The sequence below is a fragment of the Ursus maritimus genome, unplaced genomic scaffold (genome assembly GCF_017311325.1).
Source record: "Ursus maritimus isolate PB19 unplaced genomic scaffold, ASM1731132v1 scaffold_14, whole genome shotgun sequence".
Taxonomy (NCBI): domain Eukaryota; kingdom Metazoa; phylum Chordata; class Mammalia; order Carnivora; family Ursidae; genus Ursus; species Ursus maritimus.
In genome coordinates, this window is record NW_024423786.1 from 31825334 (window position 1) to 31845737 (window position 20404).

The window sequence follows — 20404 nt, forward strand, 5'->3', positions numbered from 1 at the left end:
TAAGTGAGAAAACCTTTCTCCCGCTGCAGCACCCCCAGCCTCCTTCCAGGTTCAGCCCTTCCCACCACCACTGCCCACCTGCCTCCTTCTTCCACAATTTCACCCCAGCCCAGAGATGTCAGTTTGGCCCAGAAGCTTTCCTCGAGCCCCTTGGGCTATTGTCAGTACACCTGGGCCCAACTGGCACTTGCACCTATGAGACCATAACTGGAGCTCTGTGGGTCCTACACGCCACTCTGTGGGCATCCACGGAGTTAGGACAACCCTGAAGACAGAGGTCAAGTCGTTGCTGAGTCACGGGAACCCTGGAGAAGGAAAGGAGTTCTGACATCAGACTCTGCCCTAAGTGGGGAACCAAGAGCAGCAAGCCCGTTCTCACTGAGCCCACCCCCCCCCACACACACACCTGCCAGACCACAAGTCTGGGTTTGGGGAGAACCCTCTTCAAGGGCAGACGGGCACTACATACACAACCTGGGAGACAGACAGAAGACCTCAGGAGGTGATGGGACCCTCCCTTCCTGATTGCACAGTAGGTACGCCAGGGGAGCCCTCCGAACCCAGGAGGTTTTGCCCGGCAGCCTCACCGTACTTGGGATGGCATGAACTCCAAGCTCCATGAGGGCAGGGACCCTGGCTGATTCGGCTTACCTTTGCCGAAACCAAGCCGGGTGTTCCAAAAGTTGTGAGTGGGTGTCGGCTATGATCACTGCATTTACGAAGGCCAGCAATGTCACCACCTGTGACAACTCGATGTCATGCTCACTATGTTGCAGACTGACTAACCAATTTTTAGGTAGATTAAAAGACTTACCTAAAGTCACAAAACAAGGCCTGGGTAAAGACGAGATTCACACAGCGCCGTCTGTCTGCAAAGTGCACATTTTCTCCACTACAGCTGGGCCTTGCTCTTAGGAAGGGCTCAGAGGAGGGCCCTGTGCCATTCTGCCCTTTTGCCATGAGATTCAACAACCTATTTCAGCTTCTCTTTGTCCGTCTGAACTTGAGGGATCTGCCCCCCCCATAAAAATAGACTCAGGCCAACGTAGACTGATGTGAGTTCTGGGGTGAGGAACGTTATGCCACCCCTTCTCCAAGGCCAACCAGTCTCCGGGGCCAACCGACAGGTTAGAATCTGCCATTGGTCACTCATGTATGGAGCATAAGGAAGAGCAGGGAGATCGGTAGGAGAAGGAAGGGAAGAAGGAAGGGGGGGTAAACAGAAGGGGGAACGAACCGCGAGAGACTATGGACTCTGGGAAACAAACTGAGGGCTTCAGAGGGGAGGGGGTGGGGGATTGGGATAGGCCAGGGACGGGTATTAAGGAGGGCACGTATTGCATGGAGCACTGGGTGTTACACACAAACAATGAATCATGGAACACTACATCAAAAACTAATGTACTGTATGGTGACTAACATAACATACTAAAAAATAAAAAATAAAAAAATCTACCATCGAAGTGGGATTCCTGCCCCCTTGCAAGACTGGAACTTTGCCTAGCAGTAACTTAAACAATTTGGTGTTTCAGTGCCCCCACCCCCAGACCCATCAACCCCCAGCCACCCTGCTCCCGCCAGGCCCTGCCTCACAGTGCCCCCCTTTTGGTGGGTCTCCCAAGAAAAGAACCCATACCTCCCTGTGGCCACTTGCCCTCATCTCAGCCATCAAACAATTGTCTGAGTTGATGACGGGCAGGCACTCACCTACAGAGGACACTGAGTGCCCATCGACTTCTCAGAAAGGACTCCTAGAGAGATGAGCAGGTCCCAGTGAAGGACCCTGACAACTCCCCTGGGCCGCCTAGCAAGAGCTAAGTGAGCTGGGGCTCCCCCCTCCAAGGAGGGGCTTTACATGGGACGAGAGCACTTAAGCTCACCCTTTTGGGGCCTGACCTAAAATGCTCACCCCCCACTGCAAGGCTGACTTTGGGCTTGCCCCATAAAGAAGATTAATCCTGTGCCCAGACCTGTGTTCAAGCCCCAGCTCCAACAATCACTACTTGTCGCAAGCCTGGAACACTGGCTGGACCCCATGTTCCCCATCTGTGACACAGGTAATGATATCTATGCTTGTTGAATATTTGGTGTCTGCACCAGGGACTGGACTAGTCATACTTTCTATGAATTCTCTCATGGAATCCCCCCAGGACTGTCATTACCTCCATTTTACAGGTGAAGAATCCAAAGTTTAGAGAGGCCGAGCCACTTCCCAAAGGCACAGCATCAGCAGGTGGTGGAAACGAGATGCGGACCCACGTCCGCCTGTCTGCCCGGCTGGAGCCCGCACATTTGTCCTGGCAGCATTTGCTGGTGGAGGCTGCAGGGACTGTTTTGCAAGTCACCCACATTCGAGTGTTCCCATCTGCACCAGAAACATCCTGCAAGCAAGCCGAGGCCCTGTGGCCTTCCTCCTTCCTTCTTCCCGGACAGCAGGTGGCCCAGCCTGGACCAATATGGCAGACTGGGCCCCAGGGACAAGCATCCAGGCCCACTCTACTCATGCTTTAAGAAAAGACAGTGGCCAGTGGGATCCCAGGGTTCACATGCCTGTCCTTGGCCCAAGAAGTTCAGTGAAGGAGCAGGAAGGAGAGAAACACGCATTGAGCATCTACTGTATGCCTGGCAGGTCCTCCAATGTGAGAGAACAGACACAAAATGCCTGGCCCTGGGCCTGGCCCATTTCAAGGGATGGAAGTTCCTTCTCTCTCTCTCTCACTTTCCCTTTTAAGGAGATCTTGACAGGTGGCCCGGCATGACTGTTAGGAGTCCAGGCTACAAAGCCAGACTTCAGATTGAGAGGTGGGGTGGTGGGGCACCTGGGTGGCTCAGTCAAGCATCTGCCTTTGGCTCAGGTCATGATCTCAGGGTCCTGAGATCGAGTCCCGCATCTGGCTCCCTGCTCAGTGGGGAGCCTGCTTCTCCCTCTCCTTCTCCTCCCGATGCCTCTCTCTCAAATAGATATAATCTTTAAGGGGCGCCTGGGTGGCTCAGTCATTAAGCGTCTGCCTTCGGCTCAGGCGTGATCCCGGCGTTATGGGATCGAGCCCACATCAGGCTCTTCCGCTATGAGCCTGCTTCTTCCTTTCCCACTCCCCCTGCTTGTGTTCCCTCTCTCGCTGGCTGTCTCTCTGTCACATAAATAAATAAAATCTTTTAAACAATAAAAAAGGATATAATCTTTAAAAAAAATTTTTTTAAAAAGGGACGTAGGGTGGCGGGGATCCAGCTCTGCAACTCTCCGGGTGGGTGACCTTTGACATATTGTTTAATATCTCTGAGTTTCTCATCTGTAAATGAGGGTTCCGATAATGCAGCCTCACGGGTAGCTGAGAGGACAGTTAACAAACATAAAATGTCTGGTGGGGCGCCTGGCTGACTCAGAAGAGCATGTGACTCTTGATCTTGGGGTCATGAGTTCAAGGTCCATGTTGGGTGCGGAGGTTACTTAATTAATTTTTAACTTTTTTTAAAGATTTTTAAGGTGTGATGCTACCTCGGGGACATGGTGGGGAGGTGGGAGGAGACACCCGTCATCACAGAGGGGGAGGCCAAGACCTAGGAGAAGAGGACAGCTGCCCAGAGTCACCACATCTCAGAAGTCCTGCCAAAAGAGGTGCTCTGGCTCTCTTGATGTCTTTGCCAACCTTGTACAAATAGGGAAAGAGCCAGAAAACCAGGTTCAAATTCCAGCTCTGCATCATACTTATTGGGCAAACACCTCTCTGGGCTTGTTTCCTCTTCTGCAAAACGAGCAGAGGCATCCTACTTTCCAGGGCTGTTATGCAGTGGAGGTGAGGGGACCTATAAACATCCCACCCCACTCACAGAGGCCTGGTTCCACTCTGGGTCCCACCCTGAGCAGGGCCTCGGGCACCCCAGGTACTGCGAAATAGTCACTCCAGGAATGATGGCAGGGAGCCTAATGTGGGGCTTGATTCCAGGGCTCTGGGATCGTGACCTGAGCCGAAGGCAGACGTTTAACCAACTGAGCCACCCAGGTGCCCCAAGACAAGCCAAATTTTAGCACAGAAATAGACGGAAAGAGAAAAATCATTCACCTCGAAGAGCAACACTTTCACAGAAGGACCACCTGTGGGGAACCTGTGGGGCGCCCCTTGGATATTAACAACTTGAGTTCCTGAAGGGCACAGGATCAGGAGCTATCAGGAAAGATCAGGAAAGGCTGCAGAAAGACCAGGATCACTTCAGAGGCCCAGCTGGGCACAAGTAGTTCCAAAGGAATCCCCCGCTTTGAGATTGAAGGGCTGGGTCTCGTGTCAAGGTATACAGGTGTGTGCAAATAGACACACAAACACACCAACTCCCACCTCTTTTAAAAAAATTTTTTATTATGTTATGTTAGTCACCATACAGTACATCCTTAGTTTTTGATATAGTGTTCCATGATTCATTGTTTGCGTATAACACCCAGTGCTCCATGCAATACGTGCCCTCCTTACTACCCATCACCGGCCTATCCCATTCCCCCACCCCCCTCCCCTCTGAAGCCCTCAGTTTGTTTCCCAGAGTCAATAGTCTCTTCACGGTTCATTTCCCCCTCATGGTTCATTCCCCCTTCATTCTTCCCTTCCTTCTCCTACCGATCTCCCTATTTCTTATGTTCCATAAATGAGAGAAACCATATGATAATTGTCTTTCTCTGCTTGATTTATTTCACGTAGCATCATCTCCTCCAGTCCTATGTTGCTGCAAATGGTGGGTAATCGTTCTTTCTGATGGCTGAGTACTATTCCATTGTATATATGGACCACATCTTCTTTATCCAGTCATCTGTTGAAGGGCATCTTGGCTCCTTCCACAATTTAGCTATTGTGGACAATGCTATGAACATTGGGGTGCATATGGCCCTTCTCTGCACTATGTCTGTGTCTTTGGGGTAAATACCCAGTAGTGTAATTGCTGGATCATAGGGTAGCTCTATTTTTAACTTTTTGAGGGACCTCCACACTGTTTTCCAGTGGCTGTACCAACTTGTATTCCCACCACCAGTGGAAGAGGGATCCCCTTTCTCCACAACCTCTCCAACATTTGTTGTTTCCTGCCTTATCCATTTTTGCCATTCTAACTGGCGTAAGGTGGTATCTCAGTGTGGTTTTGATTTGAATTTCCCTGATGGCTAATGATTTTGAACATTTTTCCATGTGTCTGTTAGTCATTTGTATGTCTTCATTGGAAAAGTGTCTGTTCATATCTTCTGCCCATTTTTTGATTTGATTATTTGTTTCTCGTGTATTGAGTTTGAGAAGTTCTTTATAGATCTTGGATACCAGCCTTTTATCTGTAGTGTCATTTGCAAATATCTTCTCCCATTCTGTCGGCTGCCTCTTAGTTTTTTTGACTGTTTCCTTGGCGGTGCAGAAGCTCTTTATCTTGATGAAGTCCCACGAGTTCATTTTTGCTTTTCTCTTGCCTTTCCAACTCCCACCTTTTAAAACAATGCCAAAGCTCCAAAGTCCTTCACTATCGACCTTTGTTTATTCGTTCATCCGCCAAATATTTGTTGGGCACTGGCCCTGGGCCGGACGCTGGTCTGGGAACAGGGCTGTGTTTGTGACCAAGGACAGCACAGTCCTTGCTTTCATTGGTGATTAACACAAAAACCAATAGCTAAAGGGAAAATACCCACCGCTGTAGTGGGTGTACCGAGGGTGTGGTGTCTTTTTCTAACACCAGTGTGCGGCTTTCCACACCAACAGACAATTCCCCAACACCGACCAGGTGTTCAGCAATTCAGTTCAATTCTGACACCAACTCTTGGGTTAGTGTAGATCCCACAGATTTAAGGATCAGTCCCACAAGACTGCCCCCACCTCAGACAACAATTCCACATTCCAGGGGCCACCTGTACCTCTGATGTACTGGCTATAAATTCAGAGGTTCCCACAACCCCCCCCCCCACCCTGGGTTCAATAATTTGCTGGAATGACCCACAGAACTCAAGAAAGCACTTTACTTACGTTTATTGGTTGATTATAAAGGATGCAACTTGGGAAGAGCCAGTTGGAAGGGATGCGGAGGACAAGGTCTTGGCAGGGAGGGGCCAGAGGCAACATGGAGCTTCCCACCTCCATGTTTGCCAACTCTCCCCAAACCCTGTTGTTGAGGGATTTCTACCAAGGTTTCACTACAGAGGCGTAATTGGTTAAATCATTGGCTACTGGTGATTAGCTCAATCTGCAACCCCTCTCCCCTGCCTGGAGGTTGGGTGGGGAGGGTGTACGGGAGGGAACTGAGAATTCCAAGGGCTTTAATTAAGGCTTGGTCTTTCCGGCAAGCAGGCTCCATCCTGAAGCTATGTACGGTCCCCGGCCACAGATAAAAAGGATATAGTCTTATCACTCAGTAGCTTGCAAGGGTTTTAGGGGTTCTGTGCCGGGAACTGGGGACAAAGACCAAATAGATGCATATTGTATTATACCACAAGGGGGAAAAACTTGGAGCTAAGAAAGCAGGTCCTGGGGCTTCTAATCCACACTGCGATGACTTCCCAAAACAGTGTGGTGAGAGACGAAAAGATAAAAAGGAGCTGGAGAGGTAGGACCAGGGGGGCCCGGGAAAGGGGGAGCAGGAAGAGAGGGCAATAAACCATTAAGTTCAAAAAAGTTATAAATTCATTAGCAGTGATCGCGAGTTAGAGTGATTCCAGGTTTTCCTGCTCCTCTCTCCTGTGATTACTGTCTCCCCAGCAGCCCTCCCCCCAACCCCAGTCTGGATGCTTCCCAGAGGCAAAGGACCGGTAGAGGTTTTTCTTTCTGCGTCCTGCTGTGCCCCAGTGCTTAGATCATGGTGGGCACTTAAAAACATGGATGGAAAACAAAGCGAATCAATGCTTCCTGTACAACCTGAACCCTCCGTGCCTGCCCATAAATACCTCCCGGGCAGACCGCCAGAGAATCCAAAGTCCCACCGTTCAACGTCACTCCGGGAATTAAGAAACTCTGTCAGGGGGCGCTGAGAAAACAGTAATAATCTCAAGTTACAAATACTCGGTGCTTCACAGCTTACTGAGAGCTTCCCTTTACAGCCTGTGAATTATAGACAAGGGAAGGGAAGCCGACAGAGGTGAGGTAACTCCGAGTTCCATCTGGAGGTTCGGAGCCCAGGCCTCGGGACTCCAGGTGGCCGCTGTGGGGTTCGCTGGCTCACAGTGAACTGGGTGCGCGTGGTCCGGGCACCGGGCTCTGGAATGGGGGCCCGGACAGGCGGGGAGAGGAAGAGCCAGGCTCAGCCGCTGACAGTCCCCGAGGAGTCCCCTCAGGTGGCCCGGGCACTGGCACAGTGGGTCACACCCCCCTATTTACGAGACCCCGCCCGCAGGCCAGGCCCTGTGCTAAGCTTTAGCACTTAGAGGCCCCTGGGCCCTTGGAGTTTACCCTGTAGTGGGGGAGACAGCAATAAACAACATAAGTGAGCAAATTATCTTGTATGTTAGGAGGAAAAGTAGAGCAGAGGGAGGGGGTTGGGAATGCCTGGGGAGGGGGGCTCGGGATTTTAAAGAGGTCAGTCAGGTGGACCTCACCGAGGGTGATATTGAGGAAAGGCTTGAAGGAAATAACGAGGGAGCCAAGAGGACACGCGGGGAAAGAGTGTTCCAGAAGAAGCGTTTGAGGCAGAGGCTACAACCTCGCATAGGTGGGCTGTGGGGGGAGTCCAGGCCCAGCAAGGAGGCCGCAGCAGTCGAGTGTGGGGCAGGAAGACAGGAGGCCAGCTAGGCAGCCTTGCAGGGGTCCAGGGACCAGGGGAGAGGGGCTCCTTGAATGTGCCAGGCCCCTTGTCAGCACCCCCATGGCCCTGCCACCCACTCAGGGGGTATCGGTTTGGAAGCCTGCATACAAACCCCACTTGCCGCTTGTGGCTACATGACCTTACAGAGTCCCCTTCCTGACCTCCCTGTAAGACGGGATAGTAAGAAACGTATCTGCAGTATTGTGGTGGCTGCCTGCGGGAAAGATAGACCACGTGCCTCCTGACAGCTAGGCAGCGTGGGACAGTGGAGCTGGCCACCCAGGCACTTGGGAGGGGGACTTTGGGGCAAATAAGGCATTGCTCCTACTGTCTACTCTAACAGCACCCAGTGGGGCAGCAAAGGGGCACTCTGTTTCTCCAGGGGGGTGGGTTTGCTGCCGTCAGGAAGGCTCTTGGAGGAGGGGTCCCTGGAAGCTGGGTCTCACTAGGAACACGGGGGAAAGCAGCAGAGGCAAAGGGGAGGAGGAAAGGGAGGGGAGGAGCTGATCCAGGTTAAGGGGCAGGGATGGGCTGGGAGCATGGACTCTCCCCAACAAACAGTGGGCACCAAGGGGCAGATTCCAAGCAGGGGCCGGGACGAGGTGACTGCAGTTGAAGAGCTCAGCCGGGCAGCCAGAAGAACAGATAAGCGGGCCACTGAGGCCAGGTGAGAGATGGTGGTGTTGAGGGGGACAGGCATGGGGCAGGAACAAATGGATTTGAGACACTCAAGAAGTAGAAAGGAGCCTGCCTGGTGGTTGCCTTGCTGTGGGGGAACAGGGGCTTCTGAGAGTCTGAGGGTTTGCTGAAGGACACAGGTCCACCCTGGCTGCGGGGGGACACACAGAGGTCCCAGGGGGAGCAGTTCCCAGGCCAGAAGCAAGCTTCTTCCCCCCAGCTCTGAGGTACCCCTCAAGGCTCACGGAAATGGGCTGAATGAGCCCAGGACTCAAGGGACCAGGTGAATGGGACCACAGGTCCCTGGAGTGAGCCCCCCCCCCCCGGCAGGGCCATAGTGTGACAGAGCATGTGCTCTGCGGTCAGACCCTGTCCAACTCCTGGCCGCCTCCAGCTGTGTGTTTGTGACGTGAACTGACCTTGTGAGAACTCCCGCAGGCAACCCTGTCTGTCATACAGGTTGCAGTGGACAGAGCTCGAGCCCTGTGACTGGATCCTGCCCGAAGCTCGACAAACAGGTACTGCACTACCATTCATGGAGCAATGACTGTGGGCATGGCCAGCCGAGTGCCCACAGAGGAGGAGGCGGGGGTGCAGTGGCGCTCAAATATTCCAGGGGAGCTGCTGTCCCACACCGAGCAGCCGCTGGCTGATGCTCAGCTCTGGGCGCTTCCTCCCGCGCACAGGTTCTCAGCACCACCCAAGGCTCAGAGCCCCTCAGCCAGAAGTATCTCTCCTCAGGCGCCAGGCAGCTCCAGGCTAGGATGGGCAGCCCGGTGCACCGAGTGTCCCTGGGGGATACCTGGAGCAGGCAAGTGCATCCCGACATAGAGAGTGAGAGGTACATACCGTCCTTCAACGTGGAACGGCTCATCAACATCCTGAATGGAGGTCCCCAGAACACTGCACTCCGGAGGAAAGTCGGTAAGAGGAAGCTGAGGAATGGAACATCTGCTCTGTGCCCATATGCTTTTCTTAGAAGGAGAGTCCTTCACTGGTGGTCCCACCTTCAATGACAAATTTTGCTCTCAAAATTCCACTGTTAGAGATTCATTCCTTTGGACTGCAAAGACACCTTTAACAAGTCCGTATTCCCTGAGCCCATCTGAAGGATAGAAAAGTCTTAGGCAGCAGAAGACCTGGAGGCTGGTCTTTATTCTGCCACTGCATGGCTTTGTAACCTTGAGCAAGTCACCTTCCCACCTTGGGTGCTCAGTCATTACATCTGTAAAATGCCAATAATGTCTGACTTCCTTTCCATGTCCACAAGGCAAGAGGGTGGAAAGCTCTGAAGGTGCCAGGAGCCTCACTCTGGTCTCTAAGCCCTCTGTTTTCTGTCTCTGGAAGAGAGCATCATCCACAGTGACCCAGAGTTTAGCCCGAAGGATAATTATTTCATGACGCAGAATGAACACTACGTGGCTGCTGTTCGGAAGACATTTCACCTCCAGAAAATAGCAAAGCGCCTGGGCTGGTCGGAAAACAGCCCTGAATTCTATTACGCTTACAGGTACTCGTTCTCAGGGCAGCCCCACCAGAGAGGAGTTCACCTGGGATCACCTGGAGAGCCTTAACACCATGAGCGATTTTCCCCACCTTTAAAGGCCGTAGCTGTTGGGAAGGCAGGGTGGCAGATGCCCCTTCCCTTTTGCACCCTGCCAGGCTGACGGTACCGGGGTCCCTGTCTCCAGCGGGCTACTCAACCACCGTGTCTTTCCCCGACAGAGCCCTTTCTGGAGAACTGGCCTTTAATCTACACAGAGTGTTCCAGAAATCCCTCAGGAGCCTGGGCTCAGAGGAGCAGATTGCCAAATGGACCCCACTCTGCAACGAGTTCCAGATCATTGCATCATATGCCCAGACGGAACTGGGGCACGGTGAGCCAGGGTTTCTGCGTGCATGGTTCCAGAGAGCCCACTCCCCCCGCCGTAGTCAGAGATTGCGTAGTTCGTATGGAAACACTCCAGCAGGTGGCAGTCAAGGGTCTCGGAGGAGAGGGTTCCTTTTTCTAGTTTATGCAAACACACCATATGAGCTAGCGAGCTAGCGTGCGTGGGGCAAGTTGTTCCTTCTGGAAATGTCAGCAAGCATCCCTTGTCACGGACTGGCCATGTGTCCCCCACACAGCCCACGGGTGAAAGACGAGAAGTGCCTGTGAGTACAGCTGGGAGCTAGCCCGCCTCCAGATGGGTCTGGTACCTGGCAGTTCCCAGCCCACCAGGACACTGCTCCCCGGTGAGATTCCTATCCTGACTCCCTGCCTCACGAACTCCCCTCCTTGATTCCCAGGGACGTATCTTCAGGGCCTGGAGACCGAAGCCACCTATGATACGGCCACCCAGGAGTTTGTGGTGCACAGCCCCACGTTCACGGCCACCAAATGGTGGCCTGGGGACAGTGAGTATCCATCCACTCCCCCAGCCCTATCTGTCCCCAAGGAGAAAAAGTCGGGCAGTGGAGTAGCACTGGCTCTGAGGTCCGCCAGACCTCAGGCGGATTCCCTGTTCTAGGCTGGTGACCTTGAGCGAATCCATTCACGATCTCAAACTTCAGGGTCTCACTCTGTCAACAGGGGGGATGGGAAGAATTTCATCCATGAGTGGCTGAGAGGCCCCAACTTTGAAATAGCTGAGGAAACCCACCCAGCCTGTGGGGGATGAGGGCCAAGACCTCTCTCACACGCACCCTGCCCCCACACAGACACACACGTGCACACACACATCACATACACACAGCCTAGTCCCAGGCACTCTCGCCTCCCAAGTTAGTGATTAAGCTCGCCAACCCATCACCCAGTTCACAGACCACCGCCCCTGCTTCAGACACCCAGAAAGGCTCAGCCACAGTCCGGCCACCGGCGCCACCCTGCCCCCTGTGGCCACCAGGTGGCGACCGCATCGCGCTTCCCCCGGGGCTCCGGGATTGCCCAAAAGGGGGCTCCCGCCAAGGCCCTCTTCCCGGGATGTGAATACACCTGTGAGGGCACGTCTGTGACACTTCAGGACCCATTTGGTGAATGCTTCCACGGGGGAGAAAAAACAATGAATGCCAAGAGTACAACTAAGCAGAAAGAAACAGGCCAGGGATAAGCAGAGAGGGAGAAAGACTGAGACAGAGGGAAGTCAGAGAAATAAGGGATGGAGGAGAGAGCAACCAGAGAGGAGAGGGAGGGAACGGATGACTGCCGTCGGAATGGCAGAAAAAAGAAGCCAGCCTTGGCAATCAGGCGGGCTTGAAATCCCAGCTCCGCCCCCTCCAGGCTGGTGACCTTGAGGGCCTCGCTGGCCTCTCTGAGCCTCAGCTTCCTTATCTGGACAATGGGGCTCATCATACCCACCCTGCAAGAACTGGAAAGCACCAGCACGGGAGCCAGCAGATAAATGGTAATTATCTGTATTCATTATTATTAGGTGGATGATAGAGTGATTCATTTACAGGTTTTTGAGGACAGAAAAAAAGAGAAAACAACTTGCTCATTTCACAGTGCTTTTTGCAAAACACTGTTAGATTTGTTTGGTTCTTTGGGAGCAGTTCCCCCTCTCTGGGATCAGTGACTCTTTGAGGCTCCTGGGATGGGGGGGGGGCAGCGATGCACACCTTTCCCTGTGATCAGGGATCAGTTTTCTCACCACGGACCCTAACATACATACCCCAGCAGCTCTGACGTAAAGATTCCAAAGAAAATGACTCAAGGGCACACACCGCAGCCAGAAGACTGCAGAAGAACCAAATTTTTAAAGATGCCAAGCTTTTCCAGATTGTTCCATTTAGGCTATTTTCATTAAAATCCATAACCTTTGTCAGCTTTGCCTTTGGAAGGGGAAGCACCTAGAGGGTGTGGAGGGCTTTGCAACCCTCAAGATCGCCAGCAGCCTCCCTGAGCCTCCCTACCCCATGCCTGTGTATTGTAGGGTGGTTGCTCCACACATGTAACCTTTAGACAGAACCCCCTGCACCTCCAGCCACCAAATCGCTGCCCATAAAGCCCTCCAACCCAGTGCACTCCAGAGCCAGACACTCCTATGAAAGCTCTCAAGACTGTTGCAGTCATTTCCAAGGATGAGTCAAGGCCATGTGAGTCAAGGGGTATCCTCAAAAAGCATCACTTTGTTGCCCTGGATGCTACCCCCTCCTCTGCCTGGCTCTCCCTGCCCTGTGTAAACCCCCTGGAAATACCCGCTACCCTTCAGGCCCCTTGTGCATCCTCCCCTGACCTTTACCGTTTTAGGCAGACCAAACAAACCCCATCCTGGCTTCATGGGGTGCCTGCCCTTCCCCGTGCCATCACACTGGTCCTCCTAACCCATTACAGATTGGACCCACATCCAGATTCCTGGTAGGGAGAGTTAGCTTGCCTGCTCCATACCACAGGGCCTCCTACACCAGAGATCATGTGGCACCTCTCCTTTCTCCAACTTCAGTGGGACGGTCAGCCACCCACGCTTTGGTCCAGGCCCAGCTGATCTGCTCAGGAGCCCGGCGGGGCATGCACGCCTTCATCGTGCCTATCCGGAGCCTTGAGGACCACAGCCCACTGCCAGGTAAGCCCCGGTGGCTCCCAGGACCACTGCCAGGAAGAGACTGCACCAGGCCTCCCCATCCTGAGGCCCCGGAGGTTATGGGAGAAGCTGGGACATGTCTCCCTTGGGCAGAGAGGAGTCCAGTTGGATAGACCTGGTGCTAACTGGCTGGGTGAACTTGGGCAAGATTCAGCACCTGTCTGACCTTGGCTCGGTCACCTGCAAAACAGGTGTAATAACCCATGTGACAGGCTGCTGTGAGGCTCAGGGGAGCTGGAACATGGGTTGGGGAGCAGGGGGTACCTGGCACACCTCAAGCACATGGCTGATAGACATTCCCATCTCCATATCTTTCTAGGAGTCACTGTTGGAGACATCGGGCCCAAGATGGGCTTTGACTCCACAGACAACGGCTTCCTGCGACTGGACCACGTGCGGGTCCCTAGAGAGAACATGCTGAGCCGCTTTGCACAGGTGGGGGTCCTGGGGAGGGTGCAAGCCTGCACTGCCCAGCGAGGGGTAGCAGTCCTGCAGGTTGCTGCTGGCTCTGGGTCTTCCTCTAAAGAGCAGAGTTTGGGGTACCCCACCCCAGAGAGGCTCTGGTACCCCACAGATCTGGGTAAAGCCCCAGTTAAGGAGCTGTGTGATCTTGGGCGAGTCGCTTGACCTCTCTGAGCCTCAGAGTTCTCCTGGGTAAATGCTCAGAGCTTCATGGGGTGGCAGAGCAGTCATAGGGTCGGTGGCAAGACGATGTGAGAAGAGGGGAGGGCTGAGGGTGACATGCATATTTCGCTACAGTGAGGCCCGGACAACCAGTCACTGACCAGACACCAGCCGAGTGCTTGAGGAAGTTCTGGAGTCCCCGTCTTGCCAGGCATTCCCTTTAGCTATGGATTTGGGGGAGGTCCTGGGTGTCCCAAGAGAGGCGCTGCGAACCCAGGCACCTGAGGCAGGGGCTGGCCAGCAGAAAGCATGGGTGCGGGTAACAACCGGCGCGCTCCAGTGGGCCATCAGCCCCCCGCTCCAGGTGAGCGGTCTGAGGCCTGTGAGCCTGGAGGCGAGGCAAGCCCACAGTTATGGTGTAGGACAGGCTGGGGAGCCTAGGCTCAGACCCGGCGCCTGTCTTCGGTCCACCAGGTCTTGCCAGACGGCACCTACCTCAAGCTTGGATCACCGCAGACCAACTACTTTTCCATGGTGGTGATACGGGTGGATATGCTGCTGGGCGAGGTCATACCCCTGCTGCAGAAGGCCTGTGTCATCGCCGTCCGCTACTCCGTCATCCGCCGCCAGTCGCGCATCCGGCCCAAGTAAGGGGCACCCACAGCTGACCATGACACACAGGACTACTCTCCATCCCACAGTGTCTGCCCCCGGACGCCACCCCCTGCCAGAGTGGAGTGCCGGGAATACACGTTACCCCCGCAACACACACGCAACTTCTGCCCAGACCCGGCCCGTCTGGGCCCGTCTGCGACGTCTCCATCGGGCTCCCTCTAACCCTGGCCGACCTATGTCTGTCAGTGTCTGGGTTTCTGTGTGATCTTCGGCCCTGTACCATCAGATCTGACTCAGATCTGTCTGTCCGAGTCCAGCTCGGCTGTGACTGGCTGAGTGTGTCTGGGTTGTCAGCTGGTTGCCAAAAGGTGGGTGATCGTGGCTCCTGAGTTCTGTCAGGGTGTGAGTGATCGTGTCTGAGAAAGCCCAGCTGTCACATTGGACAGTGGATGGCGTGGGTTCCGTCTGGCTGTGACTGTCAGCATCCCTGTGCGGTATGGCCAAGTCCGGATGGGTTCTGTGGTATGTGGCTGTGTCCAGCTAAGGCTCCCTCGGCTCCATGGGGCTAAATAGCTCACTGTGCTCTCTGTTGTTGTTTAAATATTTAAGTAATCTTCACACCCAACGTGGGGCTTGAACTCACAACCCTGAGATCAAGTTCCGCATGCTTCTCTGACTGAGCCCGCCAGGCGCCCCTGTACTCTGTTTTTTACCATGTGTGATGTGTCCCCATGCATATGCGTGCCTGTGTAAACACAGGCACGGCTGCCAGCGAAAGGAAATACAGGACTGCTGGTTAAATTTGAATTTTAGGTAAACAGCAAATAATTTTTTAGAATGCATATGCTCCCAGTGGGGACATGTACCCAGGATGTGGCAGCACGGAGCTGAGCGTATGGTGCCAGTGTGGGAAGAGAGGGTACAGTCATGACTGAACTCATGGTGCTGAGGGGTGGGCTTCGACCCGGCAGTTCTTGTCCCAACTCTGCTAAGGGACCCTGGGCAAGTCCTTTGCTCACTCTGGGCCTCTGTTTTCTCACCTGAGAAATGGGAAGAGTGGGAGAACTTCCAGTGTAAGAATCCGGTGACACTTCATGCCGTGGGCTCAAGGATCCAGGAGTGCGGTGCGAAATGGACAGAGGGTCAGATGCCAGACAGACCTGGGGGACACACAGCTGGGCCGCACCACCTCTTTGTCCCTCAGCGTCCTCACCTACAACACGGGCATGACAGGAGCACTCTTTCAGGGCAGTGTGGACAGTGAAAGGCAACAAAGCAAGCCAGGCCCGTAGCCCAGGGTCCTTTTCCTCCGGCAAACGCAGGGCACTGCAACTGGCCTGGGTTTCAGAAACCCCCTGCTGAGAAAGTCTTCTCTGGAGGACAGGGGTGCTGGGGAAAAGGTGCTGCCGTTGAAGTCCCGTCCAGAGCCCAGTTCTCTGGGTTGCACAGGTGTCCCAAGGATGGTTATGATGTATGTGTCTGAGCCGCCTGGGTGGCTCGGTCGTTTAAGTGTCCGACTCTTGGTCTCAGCTCAGGTCATGATCTCAGGGTTGTAGGATCGAGCCCCATGTCGGGGCTCTGTGCTCAGTGGGGAGTCTGCTCGAGATTCTCTCTCTCCTCTCCCTCTGCCCCTACCCCCTCAAATAATAAATAAAATCTTTTTTTAAAAGATTTTATTTATTTATTTGACAGAGAGAGGCAGCAAGAGAGGGAACACATGCAGGGAGAGTGGGAGAGGGAGAAGCATACTCCCGCTGAGCATGGAGCCTGAAGCAGGGCTCAATCCCAGGACCCTGGAATCATGACTGAGCCAAAGGCAGACAGCTTAACAACTGAGCCACCCAGGCACCCCAAAATCTTTTTTTTTTTTTTTAAGTGTCCAAATGAGGGTCTGCTGACCTAAGATTCTTCCAAACAGCCATGGGAGGCTTCTCATAGTCACGCTTTCTTTTGATCCATAAATAGTCATTCCGGTCCCCTTCGTGCTAGGCACAGCAACAGACAAGGCATATACAGTCCCTGCCTTGGGATTCCGTCAGACCCAAGTTCCCATCCTCAGAGTTACGGATTAGACTTGATGTACCTCCCAGCACATTGTATGTGCACCTGGACAGTGAAAGGTCAAGTTTCACATCAGCAGGGGTACAAGACCACAAGCCCTCTCTTGAAATCCTTGGGACCCAATTTGTTGGAATTCAGAACTTTCCAGATGTTGGCAAGATAATATGGTGCATAGGCTGTAATTTTGTACACTTCCCCCATAAGGGGCAGCACCCATAAGCAAACATGTCAGTATCTCTACAGAGAAATGTGTAGATATTCATGTTAGATGGAATTTTAAGATTATTACTAACCTCATACCAGTTCAGATCAAGTTTTGGGTTGAGTTATATAAAAAAAACCTCAGTTTTTAAGTCTTTTATGGCCCTGGGGATATGGGAAGGTGGAAGGGGCATGTAGCAATCTTCTAAACCTTCTGCTTTTCTTCCCCTCAGCGATCCAGAGGCAAAAATCCTGGACTACCAGACACAGCAGCAGAAACTCCTTCCTCAGCTGGCCACAGCCTATGCATTCCACTTCTTGGCGAGCAACCTCTCGGAATTCTTGCACAGCTCCTGTGACGCCATTCTGAACAAAGACTTCAGCCACCTGCCTGAGGTACGTGCTGTCTGCTGGGGGGCAGGAGCTGGGAAAACGGCTGAAATTGTTCTGCCCAATGGGAAGCAACCCCGCTCCTGTTCCCATGGGCTCCTCTTACTCCCTCCCGCAGCCGTCCAATATCCCAGGACGTCCAGGGCGAACTATACCCGGCATATAAATCCACCTACATCTGGCCTCTAGAAAGCTCCAAAAATGCTGGAGGGAATAATCACACATAATACATAGAACACAAGAGCGCAATCCCTGGTGTGTATTTGAAACCTAAAAAGCTCTGAAAAATTACAGTCATTGAGAACACATTTGCTGGCATGGTATGAACTGAATTGATCTGATTTATCCCACTGGATGTGTATACATTTTGCAGCAGAAATACTAATGAGTTTGATCACTAAGGCTGCCCCAGACTTTTCTGGGTATTATATATAATCTACCTTCAATGCCCTGCTTTAGCTTTCTGAAATACAAAAAATACTGATTCCAAAACACATCGGGCCCCAAGGGTCCCAGATGAAGGACTCTGGGCTTAGATATACATTAAGTTTTAGTCCACTAGACCCTGTGATTTATAAGCATTGCTTCATTAATCCTTCCAATTGTGCTACTGGCACCATTTACATTTCCATTTTACAGATTAGGAAAGTGAAGCACAGGGGCACCTGGGTGGCACAGCGGTTAAGCGTCTGCCTTCGGCTCAGGGCGTGATCCTGGCGTTATGGGATCGAGCCCCACATCAGGCTCCTCCGCTATGAGCCTGCTTCTTCCTCTCCCACTCCCCCTGCTTGTGTTCCCTCTCTCGCTGGCTGTCTCTATCTCTGTCTAATAAATAAATAAAATCTTAAAAAAAAAAAAAAAAGGAAAGTGAAGCACAGAGAGATTAAGGAACATGACCTTCCTCCCAAGGACTTAAAAGTCTGAAAGACGGGAGCGCCTGGGTGGCTCAGTCGTCGGGCATCTGCCTTTGGCTCAGGGCGTGATCCCAGAGTCCTGGGATGGAGCCCCACATCGGGCTCCCCTGCTGGGAGTCTGCTTCTTCCTCTCCCACTCCCCCTGCTTGTGTTCCCTCTCTCGCTGGCTATCTCTCTGTCAAATAAATAAAATCTTAAAAAAAAAAAGTCTGAAAGATGGGTAAGGGCTTTCAAGAACCAAAAGCTCAAACTAGGTCTGCTACCTGGCAGCCCCTCCTACAACCCAGGCCAGTGGGTTGATGGTGGACCTCCACAGTCACAGGCCGGCTCTCCAAAAACTCCACTTGCCAGCAAAATCCATAACTCCTGGATGATGGTGAGCCCAATCCAGGAAGCACCCTCTTCCCGAGATCCTGGAGACACTGGCCTGGACAGTTTTCCTTTGTTTTTACTGCCCCTACAGCTACATGGCCTCATCGTATGACCTTGGGCAAGTCACATAACATCTCTGAGTCTCAGCCTTCTCTCTCATAAAGTTGCAAGCCTAGGAAATCATTCTTACCTCACAGGTTGTCATGGGCATACAGCAGGTGCTCAATGAGTGGGTTGTTCCTGGAGGGATCTCTTCCTCACCCTGATCCCCTGCCCTTGCAGCTTCACGCCCTGAGCGCAGGAATCAAGGCCATGGTGTCAGACTTGTGCCTCCAGGGGACTGAGCTGTGCCGCCAAGCCTGTGGCGGCCACGGCTACTCGAAGCTGAGCGGCCTGCCCTCACTGGTCACCAAAGTGACAGCCTCCTGCACCTACGAGGGTGACAACACCGTGCTCTATCTGCAGACGGCCAGGTGAGGCCCCTGCGTGAGCTGAAGCAGCGCGCGATGCCCACGGCGGGAGCAGACCCCGGGCAGCGCCGTGCAGAGACCCACCGACACGCACGGCCTGCCTCCGGTCCGTCCAGAGCTGTTCGTAGGCGGGACAAGAGCACAGCTGTCCGGTGCTTCACCTTCTTCAGGGGCTCGCACAGCTCTCGGGAAAACGCCGCCCTGCACCTGCCCCACGGGGTCCTCGCGGCCTGCCCCACCCCCTCCCCGCCTCCTTCCCCAGCTGGTCCCGGTTCCTCTCTCCCATGGCCGCTCACCCGAGCTTCCCTGCCGCGAGGACTCTGCCCCAGCCTGCTGGGCCTGCTGTAAGCAGCTCCTCTCATCTCTCAGCTCCCCGCTTAGATGCCAGCCCAGACCGAACGCGAGTTGCACCGGCCCCACCCAACACAATCCGAGGGGCTCTTCTCTGTGAGCCAAAGTTTTGAGGGCCTTGCTCACGGTCCATCCCGGGCTTAGCACAGGGCCTGCCCGCGGAGGCTCTCACCTGAGAGGCAGGAAGGAAAGCAGGGTTTGCCTCCCCGCAACTGGCGGTTTTCACAAATCTTCTATCAGGTGACTATTATTAGAGATGGAGAAACTGAGGCCAAGGGAGGTGAAGTAACCTGTACAAGCATCATAGAAGTCTCAGCCGAGTTGCCCTGGGAATCCAGGGTTGGCTGAGCCTATAACCACTGGGTCATCAGAGGAAAGAAGCCCGGAGTCACCTATAACTCTCCACTCATGTTAGCATTCTTACACCTATCCTTTCTCAAGAAAATTTAATTTCCACCGTTACTGTACAATTCAGCATGAATCCCCAAATCCCAAGATCCTAACCAGAAGAAAAGATTCTGTTTGCTCAGATACCAAAAAGGTTTATGTTCAGGATCTGAGTGTCTGCCCAGCTCTGCAGCTCCAGCCTCCTTTCCCTGTGGAAGAAACTACAGCCTCGGGGTGCATTTTCTTGAGGGCCTCAAGGCAGGCGGGCTCCGGGGGGCTCTGGAGTGGGGATGACCATCAGGAGGGGCCAGGCAGGAGTCTGCATGGCCCTGGTTCTCCCACAGGGAGTATAAGAGAGCATGTTTCTGGGCAACAGGGGTGCTGGGCTGTCCCACAGGGCTCCACACTGCTTACCTGCTTCCATCTCCCCTCCTCCCCACCCAGGTTTCTGGTGAAAAGCTATCAGCAAGCTCATCCAACCCCAGGCTCCACACTGCAGAGGTCTCTCCCTCAGTCTGTTGCATACCTGGCCACAACTGACCTGGCCAGATGCCCAGCCCAGAAAGCAGCTGACTTCCTCCGTCCGAAACTCTATACCATGGCCTGGGCACACGTGGCAACCAGGTGAGCAAGAAATTGGCCATTCCACCGGGGGGCAGGCTCCTTCCCACACTAGGGCCTTTGGGATGGGATGGGCGAGCATTCGTGGATACTCCTCTGAAAAGCGCCCCCTTCCCCAGCCTCAGTCCTCTCAGTTCCTGCCGCCATGGGCAGAGAAGGGGAAGCCACATCCATGAGCCACCATCACTTCCCCATCCTGGGCAACCTAGTAGAAGGACATCACCCCTCTGGCCAGTGCAAGGAAGTGTTTCTATCTTTTCTTTTTTAGGAGTTTTTTTTAAAAAAGATTTTATTTATTTATTTGTTTGTTTGTTTATTTATTTATTTGAGAGAGAGTGAGAGCACAAGCAGGAGAAGGGCAGAGAGAGAAGCAGATTCCCCGCTGAGCAGGGGCTTGATCCCAGGACCCTGA

At 53.4% G+C, this 20404-nt stretch overlaps 1 protein-coding gene across 1 annotated transcript in view; it reads left to right on the top strand.

Annotated features, from left to right (window-relative positions):
- The first annotated feature begins 9191 nt into the window (after positions 1 to 9191).
- ACOX2 (acyl-CoA oxidase 2) overlaps positions 9192 to 20404 on the top strand; it is a 28359-nt gene continuing 17146 nt past the window's right edge. The window contains exons 1-10 of the mRNA XM_008703163.2: positions 9192 to 9351; positions 9775 to 9937; positions 10153 to 10304; positions 10717 to 10824; positions 12849 to 12968; positions 13306 to 13421; positions 14085 to 14257; positions 16721 to 16883; positions 18446 to 18636; positions 19816 to 19995. Of these exons, the coding sequence (XP_008701385.2) occupies positions 9192 to 9351; positions 9775 to 9937; positions 10153 to 10304; positions 10717 to 10824; positions 12849 to 12968; positions 13306 to 13421; positions 14085 to 14257; positions 16721 to 16883; positions 18446 to 18636; positions 19816 to 19995 (1526 nt within the window). The remainder of the gene's footprint in view (positions 9352 to 9774; positions 9938 to 10152; positions 10305 to 10716; positions 10825 to 12848; positions 12969 to 13305; positions 13422 to 14084; positions 14258 to 16720; positions 16884 to 18445; positions 18637 to 19815; positions 19996 to 20404) is intronic.